Source organism: Danio rerio, chromosome 9, assembly GCF_052040795.2.
Source record: "Danio rerio strain M-AB ecotype USA chromosome 9, GRCz13ab, whole genome shotgun sequence".
NCBI classification, from domain to species: Eukaryota; Metazoa; Chordata; class Actinopteri; order Cypriniformes; family Danionidae; genus Danio; species Danio rerio.
Genome location: NC_141029.1, coordinates 26,822,937 through 26,843,217, shown reverse-complemented (window position 1 = coordinate 26,843,217; position 20,281 = coordinate 26,822,937). Strand labels below are relative to the sequence as shown.

Genomic DNA, 20,281 nt, shown 5'->3' with positions numbered 1-20,281 from the left:
AGTTGTTCAAGCGTAAAACCAGACGAAAGACCAGTAAGTGTAACCACTAGCACCATCAGGATAGGCAGGCGAGCGAAGAAATTCCATTGAAAATACTGGGGTAAAATAAACTGTCGTATTTTAAACACATGGCAGCGGAAAATGGAATTTAATGCAGTGCTTCTTGTGCTTTCTGAAACCCAATTTATATTGCATATATATATCAGGCAGTGAGAATCACTCATTTTTAAAGAAATCAGACCTTAAATGTGTAAATTTTGTAATGGTAAGTCAGTTCACCGGAAATTGACAGGGTTGTCTGTGTGCATATACCCCACACAGACAACCCTGAGCAAAATCAAGAGAGAGGCTTGTGCCAAATGAGAGACACGGGAATATTTGCATACTGTAAATACTACACACCACTATTTCCAGTTTTGCTTAGAAAATTGATTTAGGCTTAATGTTTCTTAATGTTTGGGCTTAAACAATCATTTGAAGGTTATTTTTATAGACATTATTTTAAACTATAAACTATAGCATACTGACCATTGAAATCATAAACGATTCTATGGCTGTCATCGAATGGCAATACATTTCATTCTTACACAAAAACAAAGCACTGAAGATAGTAGTCACAATTTTGACTCATAATGAGTCATAAAGTGGGAGGTTAACATTTTCTGATAGCAGCATTATTGCCTTGTGCTGCCTGTTTTTTGGAAAATACACACAGGATGATATTATCCTCATTTTGCAATGTAAATGTGAGCTAGCCATTAACATAAATATTGTAAACAAAAAAATAGAAGAACAGTATGAAAAAAAGTAAAACTTTTTATATTTAAGACTGATATATTTAATAAATAATCAGTATTATTACAAATACCAGTTTGCAAAATACTGTAAAGCCGCAAAACTGACCAAAGAGAATGAAATCAGAATCCTCAGACTATATATTTAAAATGTGGATGAAGTAGGCTTCAAAATGTAATTCTTTTAAAGAAGTTCAAGGTTTAAGAAACCATAGAGTCCCAAAACACAGTCATTTTCTGAGATTTTTTTCCCCCTGCACTGTCTAAATGCAGTTTTGATGAAGTGCGGCAACAAGCTTCTCACTATTCTCACCAGTCAGTCTCTGCAAACGCTTAATCTATTTCACACTTCACACTGGATTGCTCTTTTTTAATTAAAGCTAAAAGATAGCACAAACAACATGTGCAGGAGATATATATTTTGCACTTTGCATACTAATATCAAGTTTGGACAAAAAAGTTGTTTTTTTTTGTGTTCTATTTTGTAATCAATAGTAAGCATATTGCTGTAACAGATCAATAGAGGAAATTAGTACAGTATGATAAGTAGTTGTGACCTTTAAAGAAGTTCTTGAGTGGAGGAATAATTAATTTGTTGTTGGTAAAATATATTGTGATGTACTTAAATACAAGACCTGAGGGTTAGTAGACATTTTTGAGAAGATTGAGATGATGTGTCACGTACTGGTAGGTCTTGTTCGTGGAGGTTTCTTGAGATGTTTGTTCTCTGCAGAAATGCAAGGAGGTGGCCCTTGATGATTGACCCTCAGGGCCAGGCCAACAAGTGGCTGAAGAACATGGAGAAATCCAACAGTCTCCACGTGATCAAGCTCAGTGATGCCGACTTTGTGCGCACACTAGAAAACTGCATCCAATTTGGCACTCCAGGTTAGAAATATTGACAGCTTTTTTAAACATGTCATATCACCATGTGCAATCAAGCAGTTGTTATGGATGGTTTTGGTCCAATCAAAAAATGTTAAATTAACAAACGATTAACAAAAAACTAATTGTGCAATACCAATATATCTCCCCAGGGGTCCCCCTCTACCATAAAAAAAAGCACAGACACATCAATTAGATCCAAACTAGTGAATGTTACCTGTTGATAAATCCACACATACTCTCGTTTCTACCTAGAACAGAATAGTTCCCTCTGTATATAACATATGAAGCCTGAAAGCACAATTACAATCTAATTTTGCACTATTTAATGCAAGGCCAAGGGGTGGGCAATCACCACAACATGAGATATGCAAATGAGCAGAGAAATCTGGCCTTAGGTGTCAGTGCTTCTTTTGTCTATTGTTGTTTTGTTACCTTTCTCCTCTAGGAGTTGCACTTCACTTATTAAATTATTTTTGTTGTTATTGTTTATTTATATATTATTAGGATTTTTGCACTCTTTTAGTTCTCTACGTCCTGCCTATTTTTCTTGTGAATAAATATTAAGTTATTATTATTCTTATAATTAGTAGTAGTATTAGTATTAGTAGTAGTAGTAGTTATTCAGTTATTTTCTTTTGTATCTTCAATCATCCATCTTTATTGTTTTGTAGTGTTGCTAGAGAATGTTGGGGAAGAACTGGACCCCATACTCGAGCCCCTGCTGCTGAAACAAACTTTTAAACAGGGTGGCAGTGTCTGCATCAGGCTGGGTGACTCCACTATTGAATATGCACCAGATTTCCGCTTTTATATAACAACTAAGTTACGAAATCCACATTATCTGCCTGAGGTCTCCGTCAAGGTGAGCCTGTTTTATATATGAAGTCATATACTTAAGCACACTACATGCTTGTAAAGATTTTTCTGCTTTTAAACAAAATCACATAGACCTTCTCATGTAAATAAAATCATAAAAACAGGATGTTGTTAGTCATATTAAACATGCAATAAACAAGTAAAAAGCACTTGTCTATACTTGCTAGATGAAAGGACCCAGGTTACAAAAGTTTCTTACCAAGTCAACTTTTTTTTTTTCAAATCAAATATATACCTGTAGTTAAGAGCTGTTTTCTATTTTCATATATTGTTCTTACAATTTATTGTGATAGCAAATGGCTACATTTTTAGCAGCAGTTTCATGATTATTGTCACATATTTCTTCCGAAATCATGCTAATATTCTCAAGAGATTCAGAATTTGTTTTATTATTATTATTATTGAAAGCATAATATTTTTGTGGAAATGTGTATATCATAATTTTGGGGATTTTTTTGGGGGTCTTTGATTCATAGAAATCTCAAATTAGCATAACTTATTTAAAAATTTAAATTAACTATTAGTTGGTTATTATATGGTTATATTATATGGTTAAATGTTGTTTACAGTATTTACTTTTCTCCTCTTGGTATTGTTTATATATTCATTCATTTATTTTGCTTCAGCTTAGTCCCTTATTTACCGTGGGTTGCCACAGTGGAATGAACATCCAACTATTCTGGCATATGTTTTACTCATCGGATGACTTTCCAGCTGCAACCCAGTATTGGGAAACACCAATAAGCAATTATTCACACACACACACACACACTCATACTTTAAAGGCAATTTAGTTTATCCAAATCTGAACTCCACACAGAAATGCCAACTTGCCCCGCCAGAACTCAAACCAGCAACCTTCTTTCTGTGAGGTGACAGTTCTAACCACTGAGCCACCATGCCGCCCTTATATGCATATTTATATGTATATTTATTTTGCAGTTATTCTCTTATAAGCTGGAGTCTATGTCATGACATACAGTACACACAACAGCAGCAAAAAATAAAATATTTTGGTTGTTGGAACATTACTTATTATACTTATTCTGTCATAAAATCACAACAAAGTCCAGAGGAACCAAGAGTCCACATGAGTTTTGTTCAAACTAATTGGTAGGTGGGGCATTTCTTGGCCACTAATACAACCAAACAATTTGCAAATAAATACTATTTCACTCAGGTTTCCTGATTAAGGCTCCCTTTTTGTAACCTTGACTGAACAATAGAATAGTCTGTGTATTAAACTTATTGATTTAGTCGGTTGCTTTGGATGGTCTATATGCTGAACAAAATGTTTTTACTTTAAAAAAATTATGTTTAAAAAAAATGCTTAAAATACCTGGACTCTAAATCTACCTCCTTTATAACAACCTAACACATCAATTTCCTTTTATCCTGTTCGCAATAGAATAAAACAAACGATGCTGTTGAGGTAGATTAGAATAATCATTCTTCATCCAAAACCGTGTTCCACTGCAGACTCACTCATATCACAGCCATTAATCAAAAAAATATTAGGTCTGATATTAGCAAACAGTCTTGTAGATATGATGTAGATTGTAGATTTTGTAGTTGCTTCCATAAACTTTGTCATATCGTAAAACCCGAAATCTGTGAGCTTGGAAAATAAAGGTCTTCAGGGGCTCTTGTAAATCGTAAGCACAAGGGTCTGGTCTGATTAAAAGCGTTATTGCAGAAAAAGCAGCCGCCAGCTCTGTCAGTGCTTTTTCTCCTGTTCTGTTCAGGTGACCCTGCTGAACTTCATGATCACCCCAGAGGGGATGCAGGACCAGCTGCTGGGCATTGTGGTGGCCAGAGAGAGACCTGACCTTGAGGAGGAGAAACAAGCCCTCATCGTACAGGGAGCTGAGAACAAGAGGTACCACCCAGAAACACAATTAACCTGACACTTGAGTCCTGTGGGTACCTCACTTTAAATATTGTCTCTAAAAGCAAAACAAGTAGAATCCCTGGGAAAATAATTTTCTCCTTATGACGTGAGAGCAAAGAGCAGGATGACCACGGTGCAGTTATGTAAAAATAATATTAATAATAAACTGCTTGCGTATTATACATTAGTATGTGCTTAACCATGTGCTTCTCTCTCATTTCCTTGTAGACAGTTGCAGGAAATAGAGGATAAAATCCTAGAAGTCCTCTCTGCCTCAGAGGGCAATATTTTAGAAGATGAGACGGCTGTCCAGATCCTCTCTTCTTCTAAAGTTCTAGCCAATGAGATCTCTGAGAAACAAGCAATTGCTGAGGTTACTGAGCTGAAGATTGACCAGACACGCTTGGGCTACACTCCCATCGCCATCCACTCTGCAATTTTGTTTTTCTCCATTGCTGACTTGGCCAACATTGAGCCCATGTATCAGTACTCTCTAACCTGGTTCATCAATCTCTTCATCATGTCCATTGATAATTCCCAAAAAAGTGACCTTCTAGAAGAAAGGTATGCTGTCAAGATTTTATTTTTACATGTTGTCATTTTATTCTGGTTTATATTGGTTAATGTCAGGTAGTTTGGTGTTCGGTGCACAAAAAAGGCTACAGTACACTCTCAGAAAGAATGGTACAATGTTGTACCAAAGGATGTACAAACCCTTGTCACTGGGGCAGTACCTTTTTATGGAACAAAATTGTACCTTAAGACAAAGAAACAAATTATTTACCATTGCAGTTAGTAACTTTAAGGACATTATTTGAACCATGGAAAACTAAAATTTACCCTTGGTTTTTAAAACCTGCTGATACAATATTGTAACTTTATCAAAGGTATAAACCAGATCCATGAAGGTACCATTACAGTGACAAGACACTTTGTATCTTAACAGTGTGGAATGTGTTACTTCAAGAACTAAAGGCATTTTGCTTTATCCAAAATGCTTCAATTTATTTTCAGTAAATATAAAACATCAAATACATTTTTAAACAATGTTTTTTAAAAAGTTTCTTGTTGTGTAAATGCACCTTTTCCATTTACAATAAAGAATAAAAGTTACTTCAACATAAATCAAAAGATCTGTGTTCGCTAAACAACACTTCACAGCTAACAATATTAGCAAAAATAACAATGCCAGTAACTTACCACCCCCATTATCCTCATAGGTGCTTATAAATATGCAAACCTTGCACACCACGACACACACATACTTAAGGCTTAAGTCTAATCTTGGTGTAATTTTGGAGACCTCCACTTGGAGACCATCCTTCATGTTCAGTCGTGACCTGTATTTATTTTGAATGTTGTAATGTTAAGTTTAATCTAGTGCCATAAAATCAATCTGCTGCATCTGGCATTATTGCTGTGTCTTTAATATCATTTTAAATCCCCAGGGGTCACAATCCAGTGAAAAAAGATTCAAAGGCAGATGGCTTTTTATTTGCATGTTGTTGTTTTTAAAGTAACTATTAACTACTATTTTGATCTTCTGTAAGTTATGGATGAAATATGTTAATTCTAATTGTTTAATACAACTATTGAATTTTTGGAAATCACTAAGTGACCACCCCCCTCATCGCCCCGCGACCCTTCGGGAGGATCCTTTTGGAATATTGCTCAAAATTTCATACATGTTCAATACAACTCTAGAGGCGGAGATCAATTTAAAAAATATTTGTAATTTATTAAGTACAAATTAATAATTTCATATAATAATAATAAGGGCCCTGGGTCGCATAAATGTGTCCTATTAGTTATACAATGCTATCCCAGAGGACCCATGAGGTGCTCTGCATGTGTCCCTCAGAACTAAAGGCCTATTTTATAATTACAGAAGAAGAAGGCGGGTTGTCTCCCTGTCAGATTTTCTGCACTTTCTGTAGTTCCCCTTTTCTGCACAGAAGAACTGAACAGTTAAATGCACATGCCTCCATAGGCCCCAATATGTTTTCATAAAGGGTAACTCATACAAGCATTCCACTCTCAGCAAGCATGTCTAAATATCTGGTAACACAGGAAATCAGAAGTGAGAGACACACTATTTTAATTTTTTTTTTGCTGCATTTTTCTTGTCAAAGATAGCGCCTTCTGAAAAATGCTTCATTAATATGCAAAACACATCTCACTCAAAGAAGAGTTTCGGTTAACATCATTTGGCAGAGCATACAAATAAAGAGTAAAGAATGACTGTAATGAAAATGATTTAACATATCTTTAGGCAAAGCATACACAACATATTTCCAATAAAGAATAAAGGACAACTCTAATGAGAAATGGAAAAATGAATTCTATTGTCTTACAGTTCAAACCCCCACCTTGGAAACCTCTGGCTTAGGTCATACTGAACTTTATTATATGGAGAAAAAAAAAACATCTGAAACAACCATTGAAATACCTTTTTATGTTCAGAAAGGTTTTTTTTAAAAACAGGAGGCTCAAGAAATGATGACAGCATGTTCAGTTGAAAGCAAGCTATCGCTTTTAAAGGCACCACAGGTTTCAAAGAGACTCTGCATGAGTTCAGTAATAATATAGACATGCAGCATAGGACGAAATCTTAAACAAAAGAATGTGAAGATATTTTTCCCTGTGTGACTATTTACTGTCAGCAAAGTCTTACTTGGGCAGTATGGTGTTCTGATTTGAGATTGATAGCTGATAGCTGTGGGAATACTATGACACTTCAGCCCAGGGCGGAATCCTCTGGTTAAAAGAACACAGTACCAATTCTCTGGAGGAAAAAGTCCCAAAAAGTCATGTCTTTAAACTTAAAAGAGTGTTCTTAAAACTGTTTTTATTTAAAGTGACATGTACAAAAATGAAATACGACTGCTGTTCAAGATTCACTTGGGCAGTAGTTTTGTTTTTGTTTTTTTACTCCAGGAATGTCAGTTTTTAAAACCATGCTCATCTGACCATTAGTTTTTTGTGTGATTTACTAAATAAAAACAATATTCCACTTTATATTAGGTGGCCTTAACTACTGGTATGTACTTGCATCAAAAAAATAAATAAAATGTACATACTGTGTTCATAATGCATTGCAGAACACTTCTGGTGCTCTTGAGGTGGGATATGGGTAAAGTTAGGGATAGATTTTATGGTATGGGTAGGTTTAAGGGTTGGTTAAGGTGTAAGGGATGGTCAACAGTGTAATTACAAATGTAGTTACAGAAACTAATTAAGTAATTACATGCAGGTATTTAATCATACTGTAAGTGCAATGTAAAAAATGCATTTACTCAATAACAGGGTATTCGCAGGGTCTTAAAAAGTTTTAAAATGTCTTAGATCTCAAAATCACAATTTTAGGCCTTAAAAAGTCTTAAATTTACTGAAATATTGTATTGTAGTTCTTAAATACTTTTTAAGCAGATTTTAATATTGCTTTGTTCAGGTAATGCTAGCCAATGTGGCCAACACCATATCTCCAACAATCCATCTCAATAAAACTTTAAACTTTTTATTTAAAAAGGATAATTTTTAACTATTTACCATAATGATTAAATTATTTTCCTTACAATAACATTTGTTTAAAAGTTCTCCATGCATTTACTGTTAAAAACACCAACCTGGACACATGGTTGGGCATACATTTAGTTTATTATATTATTATATATATATATATATTTTTTACTTTTCAGAATGTTTTTTGGGGAAAAAAAGGTGTATGGATGCAAGTATAGCTTGCTTGTTTTACACAATATGGAAAATATTTTGCTAAGAAATTTGTAAAACATTTTAAAAATTGTATTATTAATTCATTATTGTATTATTAAATGTATTAAATTCTAATATTTTTTTTATCTTTTCCATCTGGGCCATTTAAAAAAAATCCTTAGTGTTTGTCTATTTATGAGTATGACCCAGAACAAGTACATTTTAACAAATGATTCATTTCAGTGTCAGTACATATTAGTTAAGGTCACCTAATATCAAGTAGGACCCAAATAAATAGCGTATTAATATTACACTGTAAAACCCAAAAAGTTAGGTTAACTCAATCCGTTTGAGGAAACCGATTGCAACAAACCATTTAAGGTCAAAAACTAATCCTAATGAGTACTTCCATTTAAGTAAATGAAGCAATTTGAGCACAGTAAAACCCGACAAATGAAGAGAACTCAAACCAACTGAATACTGTAAAACCCAATAAGTTAAGGCAAGTCAAACCATATGAGGAAACCAATTGCTACAAACTATTTGAGTTATAAAAACTAATCTATATGAGCACTGTGAACTTACTCCATTTAAGATGATGTAATTGGATATTTAATTTACTTATTACCTTCAACAATAAGTTCAAAACTTTTTTCAAATGAGTTGAATTAACTTTCAGTCAATTTGGAGTAAACTACACTCATTTCATTTAATAAAATTGACTTGGGTTTTACAGTGTAAAATTAGCTTAGATGGGACATGTTTACATTTACTCATTTAGCTGGCACTTTTATTCAAAACAACCATGAGACGTTTAGGTTATTATTTATCTATTATGTATTATTATATTATTTATTTTTAGACAAATGATTAGACTGAAAATGATTGATGATCATTAAAGTGAAAGCTAAGTATACTGATGCAATCCACTGATGATTTGGAAATGACAGAAAAGGAAATATTCATAAAAAACCTACAGCTGTCATACTGTTTAGTACAATTTTGAAGGCTTATATATTATATTTTCAGTGTACTAACACTTTGGTTTCTTAACCATTTTCAAAAAACACTTTCAAAATGCTTCTCATTGAATGACTTCTACCACAATTCTTCCTCTATCTAGACTCCAGATTCTGAAGGACCATTTCACGTACTCACTTTACTGCAACGTGTGTCGCTCTTTGTTTGAGAAGGACAAACTCCTCTTCTCCTTCTGCCTCACTGTCAACCTGCTCAAACACAACAAGCTTGTGAGTAACTGCCTCCGTGCACTCGCACACAACTGTGATTTATCAATTCAATAAACCTGGGCAAGACAGTGCTTCATCTGATAAATAGCAGATAAAAGAATGAAGAGGTTACTCTCACACAAGACATCTTAAGGTTAATGACGTGAATGCATCAGTCTGACAATGTTAATATTGTCACTATTTCAAATGATCCTGCAATATTTATCCACATAAACACTAGTTTAACCAATTTAATGGAACTGTTAGGGATTTATACATGTTCTCTATGTATAAGCTGTTACTCATGCTGCATCTGTCTGTCATTCATTTAGTGTGCTGTCAGTAGTTTTGTCAGCCACTGAATCAAATGTTGTTTGGGCACGTATATTTTCATAGACTTTGACTTCAGTAGAAACTAGAGTTATATCTGTAATCAAGAAGAACAGCTACTAAAAAACAAAGCACAATGAAAGTAGTGTTCATTGTATACACGACTGAATGAAGGTTATGCATTCACAACTGTTTCTTAACACACTCTGTTTCCATCTCTGTTAGGTGGATGAGAAAGAATGGCGATTTCTTTTGACAGGTGGTGTGGGTCTGGATAACCCTCATTCGAACCCATGCACCTGGTTGCCCAAAACATCCTGGGATGAGATCTGTCGCCTGGATGAGATGGAGCACTTTAAAGGCCTGCGCAAAGACCTGGCTCGACTCCGGGAGGGCTGGAAAGAGGTTTATGATAGCAAGGTGCCATTGAGATTAAGAACACAGTATTTCTTTCTGCTCAGCGGTGTGAAATGGACTGGGAAAGTATGAAAGGAACACCAGATTTTTCATTTTATGGTGTGTGTGTGTTCTGCAGGATCCTCATCACACTGATTTCCCTTCAGAGTGGCAGGAAAAATTAGGACAGTTCCAAAGGATGCTGATTATAAGATGCTTAAGGCCAGACAAGGTACGGCTTCTTTGCATTGAATTTATAAATACACATGTGATTGGACCGGATTGTAATAAATGAAGACATTTAATGTCACAAAAGAATTGTATTTCAGATGAATTATGTTGAGATTTGTTTGATTCATTAAAGAAGCCCAAAAACGCAAGTATGTCAGCTTTGTTATGGATATCAAAAAGATTTATAACTGAACAAAGCTCAACAATAAGGACTGCCCGATAGCCCAGGGCCAGCATGAGAGATGCTTGGGCAGCAACATCAAATTAAAAGACTTAAAGAAAATGTCTGTTTCTAACATCTTGGAAGCAACATTTACGTGGGAACAACATGACAAAAAAAATTAAGTGATGTTTTGCACAATTTGCCGTCAGTTTGTCTAGTCAACCACCTCATTTTCCATACTGCCTTTTTGTTTGCATAACACTTTGAATTTTGCTCATTATACATTTCTTAAAATTTTTTTAAGTATTGAAATTCTAGATTCACAGACATTATTTTTGACACATTATTTAAAATATGTGGCGATTAACTTCTTTTTTTTTTTTTTTTTTTTTTTTTTTTTTTTGGTGGGGCCAGTGAAAATTTTGGCAGGGTTGTAAAAATCTGAACTACTGGCTCGATCGGACCTGTAAAAAACAATCTTGTTGAACAATGCTGAAGTTCATTTAAATTTTTATAATATTTGATAATTTACTGAATTATCATTAAATAAATATAACCTTAGTGAGCCTTTTTTTTTTTTTTTTAATATTTCTAAAAAGTTCAACCCCATAGCATCATTTCATGAATGTGTTGTGTCCACCCATCTCAGGTTGTTCCAATGGTTCAAGAGTTTGTGTCAGGCAACTTGGGACAGCAGTTTATTGAGGTGCCACCCTTTAATTTGGCCACCGCTTTTGCTGACAGTCACTGCTGCGCTCCGCTCATCTTTATCCTGTCCCCAGGATCAGACCCCATGGCAGCATTGCTCAAGTTTGGCGAGGAACAGGTACACACGATTAAGGATTTTAATCCACAGATCTTGTAATGGATTAAAGTACTCCTATTACATTGTTGTACTATTACATTGTAAGGATTGTGTAAAGAAATGGAAGAATGGAAAGAATGGAAAAAGCTCTGCAAAGTTTTAATAATCAGTGTGTGCAACAGTTAAATGTATTTTTTTTTAAAAGAAAGGTTCAGAATGTAACAGCTGAATGATTTCTCTGCAATTCCATTTTCAATGTATCTACTAAGCTTGTATTTTGCTGCATGATGACAAATCAAATGGCAAGATCAATTCTTTATTTATTTATTTATTTATTTATTTATTTATTTATCCAATCACATTATTTCAAAAAGAATTAACAAAAGGACATTCCCAAAATAAGTGAGCTACACTTTCAGTGGAAATTTCACAGAAAAAGCAAGATATATCAATGTTACTTTTAAATTTCTTTATTTTTTAAAAAGCTTGACCGGATAAAACTATTCTATTTTATAGAATAATTATGTATCTCAATTTGTTAAGAAAATGTTACGGAGTGGCAAGATCAATGATGATTTATATTACAAGTCTGTAAGACTTATTTGAGTTGATATTTGGGTATTTGCTAAAAAGATGTTATTTAAATTGTATATGGAGTTTAACATAGTAAAGAGTATGGTTATAAGTAAACCAATGCAAACAATCTAGCCTTAATAAAACAAATTATTTAACAAAAAAGATGATTTGGCCTCATGCAGTAAAATATTTGAAGTTTTTTTAATAAGCATGGTGTTTACAAGATAGAGATAAGATAACATAAGAAGTTAATTGTTTGTTTGGAAGTTTGTGAAACGGAAATTGTCCAATAATAAACCCGAAATGCACGTGGTTGTTGTCATGCAGGGAATCCAGCCAATCGTGTAATATCAGTGTCTTCATCGCAGCTCATGCAGTCCCTGTTCAGGTGCTGCACTGGCTGAATCAATCATCTGATCTCGGATCAATGTCGTGGTACTTTGATTCCACATGTGATAATCATGTGGCGTCGGTGCAGCGTCAAGCCGGACAAAATTTCTTATCGGCATGAAGCACTTTAAGATCGGACTGCGCAACACTGCATGAACACACCTTAAGTCATCTGACCAATCAGAACAAAATATTTTTGTTTAAAGAAGACGTTCAAAATCAATTTGGAGATTTGTTAATAAATGCAGTGAATTTAAGTAAATATTATAAGAAAAAGAAAGTAGTTTGCTTTACTATGAATACAAATAAACCTATTATAGGTCAACTCCAACATTAGAAACCTTTAAAATAACATAATAGGGGTAGTTTTATTATTATTATTATTTATATTCTGTTGATTCTTAGGTCTTTTTTCAAATTCACATTGTTTTGGTTTGTGAGAGATGATGTTTTTTTTTTAGATTTGAGATGCTGTTTTATTATTAAAACACTGTGTCTGGCTTGTTGTTCAGGGCTTCACAGGAAACAGACTGACCTCCCTGTCTCTGGGACAGGGTCAGGGCCCCATCGCCATGAGCATGATTGAGACTGGTGTGAAGGAAGGAACCTGGGTAGTTTTACAGAACTGCCACCTGGCCACTTCATGGATGTCCACCCTTGAACGTGTTTGTGAGGTAGAAAATTAAGATTTTTATTACCTAAATGAGGTGGATGGCTAGTTGTTCATAGTGTTATTCTGACGCCCACTAGCATGTGTTTATTTGCATTATTTGTTTGTTTATTACTCTTTTGCGTTTTATTTTTGCAATTTTCTTGACCATAAGTACCTCCGCAGCGACATGTCAACTAGATTAGTAGAAAATTAATGGACTGTTGAGCTTATGTTAGTGGGAAAAGTTGCCATGTATTTGGAAAACAACTCAGCATAATCAATTGATTGCTTGTTAGTGGATCATCAACAAAGTTTTAGCAGTGACAGTCAGCAAATGACTCTATTTAAATACTGATAATAAGTAGTTACATTTAGTCAAAGGAATATTTAGAAGGTCCATTAGAAAATGTTTAGGTGCATGTGCATTGTATGCATGTATGCTGTATGATATATAATGAAGTGCTATTTGGAAATAGTCAGAAGCCGCACTTTGACTTTTTGCAGGAGTTGAATGCAGATACCACTCATCCAGACTTCCGCTTGTGGCTGACCAGTTACCCGTCTCCCAACTTCCCTGTGGCTGTGCTGCAAAATGGTGTCAAAATGACCAATGAGGCTCCCAAGGGGCTGCGCTCCAACATCATCCGTTCTTTCTGCATGGATCCCATATCTGACCCTGAGTTTTTTGACAGCAGCTCAAAACCAGTAGGTTCTTCACAGAAGTCAAGTTTTTTAAATTACTCTCAACATGATTCTTTAATTTTTGATAATCAAACTGACTATTAATAATAAAAAAAAAACATATGTTTGAAAAATGGGTGGTTCGTTCCACTGTGGCGACTCCAGATTAATAAAGTGACTGAGACAAGAAGAAAATGAATAAATGTTGTAAAAATGACATCTGTGTATTTTCAGGCTGTCTTTAAGAAGCTGCTGTTTAGCTTGTGCTTCTTTCATGCGCTGACGCAAGAGAGAAGGAAATTCGGTCCTCTTGGCTGGAACATTCCCTATGAGTTCAACGAGACAGACCTGCGGATCTCTGTCCAGCAGTTACACATGTTCTTGGACCAGTATGAGGTAACATCACACATGCACCTATTCTGTATATGCACACACAAACAAATTTGCTTTCACTGTTACAACACACACACACATACACACTTTGCACATCACCTTCCTTTTCATGCTTTTCAGTACGCCCCTTAAACCACCCCTAAAAAAAGAGTGTTCTTGACATTTTCCGAACTTCAGAGAAGCACTCCTCTTACCTCCGTTCCTCCTTTCAAAACAAGCAGACTGCACAAACTGATCAAGAGCTTCCATGAATGCTCTGACATTTCTCCAGTGCTAGGAGTGCCACCCACTGCATTAGCAAGGGAAATTTCAACAGGAAATGTCACAATCATGCCAGCCCTCTGTCCATCTTTTCATTTCCCCCTAAAGATCGTTATATCGAACCTACCAGCCTGACATGCACCTCCACTTAATAAAAAGAGCCTTTGTTGAGGAGCCGTGCATTTAAGATAAAAAAAGGTAGTTTTTTTTAGGTTCTGAACAATAAGGTCATCATCTGAGGGCTCTCAGAAAGTCATTTTTAGATGAACACTTTTTACATGTATCAGCTGTATCCAAAGGAATAATAATGGCTAATAAGCTTAAGAAATCAAACTTTCCTTAATCTTTTGAGATAAAAGCTTCACCTCACAAAAAACGTATTTATTGAAAACAAGCTGCAGAATGATTCATCATGAAGATGGATTTTTGATCTGCTCCATCCTAGTGCCTTGGATAATTAACGTTTTTAATTTAACTCATCATTCTTTCCTGATTTCTTTATCCCATTTTTCATGTTCATCTTAACTAATTTTGATGCTATTTATATGGTGATGTCTCTGGTTGTGTGTGTCCTTGCAGGAGATCCCCTTTGATGCCCTTCGTTATATGACAGGGGAGTGTAACTACGGAGGTCGTGTCACAGACGACTGGGATAGAAGAACCCTGCGCACTATACTTTCCATCTTCTACACCTCTGAGATCATTAATGATGCTGATTACAAGTTTGACCCCAGTGGCTTGTATTACTCACCACCTGAAGGAGATGTAAGGCAACTGATAAACAACAAATTTATTGTCAAATACACTTCACCACTCATACACTATTCAAATGTTTTGAACAAAATCTCCCATGCATATTGAAAGGCTGAATACAGTAAAAATCAGTGGTATTGGTATTTAAAGAGCCCCTTTTTGAAAATGTTTTTGAAAATGACCTTCCATGCAGAGTGTATTACAGCTCTAATTAAAGTGAAATATCCAGCTAAGGCTTAAATCTGAAAGTGCACCGTGTTAAAAACTATTGATTTGATTTGTCTATAAAAGAGTCAACTCAGAGTGGTTTAAATGAATTATTGGCGTAACGAATCTTTAGCCGTGTCGGCGTGACGTTGATACAGAACTCAAGCCCAGCCCATTTGTTGTGATACAACAAATCGGCGGTGTTATTTTCCCCACCCAAATATTAGGCTGTAAAGCAGGGATGCCAAACTCAATTCCTGGTGGGCCGCAGCCCTGCACAGTTTAGTTCTAACCCTAATTAAGCACACCTGATCAAATTAATTGAGTGTGTTGGAGCAGGGTTGGAAGTTTTAGCAAAAATACCTCAGCATTATAGCACTACCCTTGTGCTGTGTTCCCGTCATATTTCTGATGAGTGCTTCAGCAGTCTACACGCATACAACAAGGCATTTGTCGGCTGTTTGTTAAAGGAAGGATCAGAAAAGACTGTTGATGTATGGGACTTTGTCAGAGCTTGACAAGATCTTTGAAGTACACAGTTCATAGATCAGTCTCTTTCTCCATTTTACAAGTGTAAGTGTGATTAAAATGGTTGCCTCCTTGTTTTCTCCAGCTTGCAAATTATGTATTTAATTGCGTTTTGTTACTTGTACTTTATCTGGTTAACTCTTTACATTCTCATACCGCGTCTAAAACCACGTTAAAAGCATGATACGTGCCGCTTTGTTTACAGATTTAAATGCGTTTGTCAGCTTGCAGTTTACTGCCGCTTGTTGTTGCTATGGCCACCGCCAGCTGTTCCTACACACATGCAACAGTCAAGGTTAAAAATAGTTCAGCTTTTGCCACTGTGTGGATTAATACTGAATGTGTGTCATGGTTAAGAATAGAGCAATATCCTGGTGGTAAACTGCATCGCTTTAATGCACTCCTGCATTGGGCTCACACTCTGACTACTTCAACAATGTTGAAGTGTTCATTTCTCTCTGTCTCACGCTGAACGACAAATTGCAATAGACTGGGTCATCAGACCAATCAGCGCTGATTAGCATCACGCTAAGGAGGTATGGCCTTTTGCGTAATATGGCCTTTTAGTGCATTAAAGAGACTCTTTAAAATAACTGTTTAAATATATTTTTTACATGTAAATTATTCCTATTATGGCAACACTGGATTTTAAACAGCCAGTACACCAACCCAGAATGTCACACTATTCATTATCTATTAAGAAATAAAAAAATCTAAAATGTTTATTTGATGCTTAAGAAACAGTACTCTAAAACATGCAATGAGTCCAAACCTCAACAATATTCTGCTGTAAAATGTAATCAATTTTAATCACGTTAACACTAAAGTGAATGACAGAAAAGAAAAGCAAAAAAACAAAAAATACTGTCATACTGAGCAGAATTTGCTCATATCGATGGACAGAACAAAGTTAAGTCATCAATTCTTAAAGAACACATATCATAGACCAAAGGCTTGTCCAGTTGTGGAGAGAGTTTATGTCAGAGAGAATTTCCAATGCTTACATTAAAGCTAGCTTGATATGTCTTCATATTAAATTCAAAGAGATTCTCTACACAGATCCTGCTGGAAACCAAATTCTACCAAGGCTTCGCTGTCGTTCCTTCATCTTATTTCTATCAAAGGAAGACAATATGCACTTCTGCAGGCTGAGGTTTCTCATTCAAAATAAAGCCTTAAAGAAAGTAATCATATGCGAAAACAACAACTCCAGTCTTTGTGCAAGCTCAGTCAAGGTGTTTGTGAGCTGAGTGGGTCAGCATCCCTCCCACATTATACGCTTGTGCTTTAAAGGCCTACAGATATAATTGACTTTGGTAAACAAAAAAAAAAACAAAACAAAAAAAAAACATGCATCTTTTGAAAATTCATTGGTCCGCCTCCTTTTATGGAAGTTCTGAAAAGGTATTATGTGCTGTAAGTTCAATAACTAAACGCAGCGGGTTGCTGCCAGTGGTGATGCCTGATTTATTTGCGAGCACATGTATAATCTATGCCCAATTTTATTTGGCATTTTCTCTGGAAATGTTTTATTCATGAATGTCATTTGCATAACCATTATTATAAATGTCAGCAATCTCAAGGGTAGCCTGTTTTAAGTGCACGCCATTATTTAGCATTGCCATGCTGGATTTAGTGTTGCATTAAGAAGCTGATTGTTTCCTTTTCAGTACAACAGCTACATTGAGTACACCAAAACGCTTCCTCTAAATCCCTCACCTGAAATCTTTGGGATGAATGCCAATGCTGATATTACCAAGGACCAAGTGGAAACACAGCTGTTGTTTGATAGCATCCTTCTCACTCAGGTAAACAAACACGTTTTGATCATTGGTGCAAACTAGATCGTTTCTTAAAGTAATATCATAATTGGTTATGTTTGTAATGGTTTAACTTGGCTTTTTGCTCGATTTCTCCCTCAGTCCCGCTCTTCAGGTGGCAGTGCTGCATCCTCAGATGACATGGTGTTTGAAGTGGCTGCAGACATCCTCAATAAACTTCCTCAAGATTTCGATACAGATGCTGCCATGCGCAAGTACCCCACCAGCTACAACCAAAGCATGAACACAGTGCTGGTGCAAGAAATGGGACGATTCAACAAACTCCTCCAAACCATCCAGGATTCGTGTGTCAATATCCAGAAGGCCATCAAGGTCAGACCATTTACATTTATTGATTGTATTTCCACTGTGAATTTGCAATGGACGTCTTGTTGTCAGAATAGTATAGAATATTCTCATGTGAGATTTCTGACAAGATTTGCTTTTAGTGCAGGGACATTTCTTCTCCACTGGCTCATAACATGGTCCAGTTAGCATTAATTTAACTTTCAGGTGTATAGTGACATAAAAATAGACCTACACTAGTGTGGACACTTTATAAGGTGTACCTGCTCAACATTTTGTTCTGTGAATGCATTTAGGCCTGCAAAAACAGTCAATGCGATCTGCTGATGTTTAACCCTCTGGGGTCTGAGGGGATTTTGGGGCCCCTAAGACGTTTTGACTTGCCCTAACAGTTGTGCTTATTTCAGCTACGTATTACATGATGATGGCCAACATGTTTTTTTTTTTTGTGTGTGTGTATTCGGCACAAACTATGCTACAATAATATGTGAGAAAGATGGATGTACATGCTTCCATTTTTAAGGAAAAAAAACAATTTATATGTGGTTAGTAAGTTTTGGAGAAAAAAATTTAGCTGAAATAAGGTCCAAAAAAAACACACTGAATGGGCCTGAATAAGACGACTTTTAAGTGGCCAGTCTTTTAAGCTAGACTATTTAATTCACAGTTATGTAAAATAATTCTGTTCTCTCATTTAAAGAAAACATTACAATGATTTACTTTTTGTAAGGTCTGTTTTGGGTCATCGCAGCTGTATGTATTGGAGTGACAATGGAATAATAAATAATTCACACCAGGAAAAGCAAAAGACACTCTACCACTGGCTAATGTTCACCCATCAAGGGCATTGTAAAGCAATGTCCAGCTGCAAAAGCTAGTCCCTTGCTGTATTATGACTATTTTTCCTATTGTGATGCTGTTCCTATAGAAACAGAATATTAAATTAGAAAACAATAGTCATGGCTTGTTTTTTCTCTTTAAACTTATTGGATGTACTGTAGTAGACATTTCATTCAGAAAGATCAGGAAAAGGGTTTGTGGAGAGTTATTACAACCTGACACTCCTCCTCCTCCTCACCATTTCTGTTGTCAAAATTGACAATTGGTGGATGTGGTTAAGTATCTTAATCATGCCAATTACCTCAGACGGACTAAATGTAGCTTAAAACATTTTTTTTTAATGGCATGCACAGATTTATTGTTTACCACAAAACTAGCAACGTGAGCTAACAAAATTAATATGGGTAGATTTGATTTTATGTGTACTTCAAACTGAACCTCTGAATGGGAAGAATGGTTATTTAAGGGTTTTTAAGTGTGGCATAGTTGCTGGTACCTAACAAGGTGATCTAAATGCTCCCAAAAATCTGATCTTTTGGGCAATTTTAAAAACAATCATAAAAAATATTCAGTGATTGGCAGTTTTGTGGATGAAAAAAAAATGCATTTCTGATGCCGGAGGTCAAAGTGGAATGGCCAGACTGGCTAAAGCTAATTGAAAGAAAGACAACAATAAGTTTAACATCTTTCCTGATAAGTGAATTTGTTTTCTAATGAATGCTACTTTCATTTGTGTGAATGTGTGAAGGGTGGAGAGAACTAAAAGAAAGATGCTTCTGTTTGTGTTGTTCCAATGTTTTGTTTTGTTTTTTTCTTCTACATAAACTATATATATATGGAGGCAAGGCAAAACATCATGCAAAAAAAGTATTTTATCATTCGCTCCCTGCTGAAAGATATTAAGACAATTCATGGTGCCCCAAGGCATGTCCTAACACATTGCACTCCTGCTGAGCCTCCTTGTCCTTTAGTTTGATTGACAGTTCTGATCCCAGTTAGCATTACCACCCCACAGAGTGAGAGGGATGCATATGCGGAGATCACAACCCTGGCTATCATTTACACATTGTGAACCCTTATCCTATAATCTAACCCTAAGTAATCCCTTTATCTCCTCCGACTACAGCTTGATTCCTGCTCTCATTTTCTCCTTCACCTTTTCATTATCATTCATGATCATATATCTATACACCACATCAAATGCAAAAAGTTTGAAACCAGCCCTTAGAAAAATAAATGACAGCAAAACTTTTCCTTAGAAGAGAAAATGGCAATGAACTCTAAACCTGAGGAATTTACAGAAGTGGATTTTGAGTAATAAAAAAAAGATTTGGTAGTTAGAAAGATGTGCAGTGTTTGTTTATGTGTGTGTGTGTGTGTGTGTGTGTGTGTGTGTGTGTGTGTGTGTGTGTGTGTGTGTGTGTGTTAGGGGTGCAATGGTATAGATTTCTCACAATCAGAGGCACAGCTTCAGTATGGTTTGGTATATTATATGTTCGGTAAATCAAAAGGACACTATCAAATAAATAACATTTATAACATTATACATAAATAACA

General features: G+C 35.5%; 1 protein-coding gene across 2 annotated transcripts in view; it reads left to right on the top strand.

The window, feature by feature from the left end:
- The window catches only part of dnah7 (dynein, axonemal, heavy chain 7), a 103,710-nt gene that overhangs the window by 74,013 nt on the left and 9,416 nt on the right, over positions 1-20,281 (top strand). For both annotated transcript variants that reach the window (XM_087267872.1, XM_087267873.1), the window contains 14 exons: positions 1,528-1,682; positions 2,354-2,544; positions 4,304-4,437; positions 4,678-5,013; positions 9,287-9,413; positions 9,948-10,142; positions 10,258-10,350; positions 11,162-11,338; positions 12,796-12,957; positions 13,440-13,640; positions 13,851-14,012; positions 14,850-15,035; positions 17,429-17,566; positions 17,681-17,911. In XM_087267872.1, the coding sequence (XP_087123998.1) occupies positions 1,528-1,682; positions 2,354-2,544; positions 4,304-4,437; positions 4,678-5,013; positions 9,287-9,413; positions 9,948-10,142; positions 10,258-10,350; positions 11,162-11,338; positions 12,796-12,957; positions 13,440-13,640; positions 13,851-14,012; positions 14,850-15,035; positions 17,429-17,566; positions 17,681-17,911 (2,488 nt within the window). The remainder of the gene's footprint in view (positions 1-1,527; positions 1,683-2,353; positions 2,545-4,303; positions 4,438-4,677; positions 5,014-9,286; positions 9,414-9,947; positions 10,143-10,257; positions 10,351-11,161; positions 11,339-12,795; positions 12,958-13,439; positions 13,641-13,850; positions 14,013-14,849; positions 15,036-17,428; positions 17,567-17,680; positions 17,912-20,281) is intronic.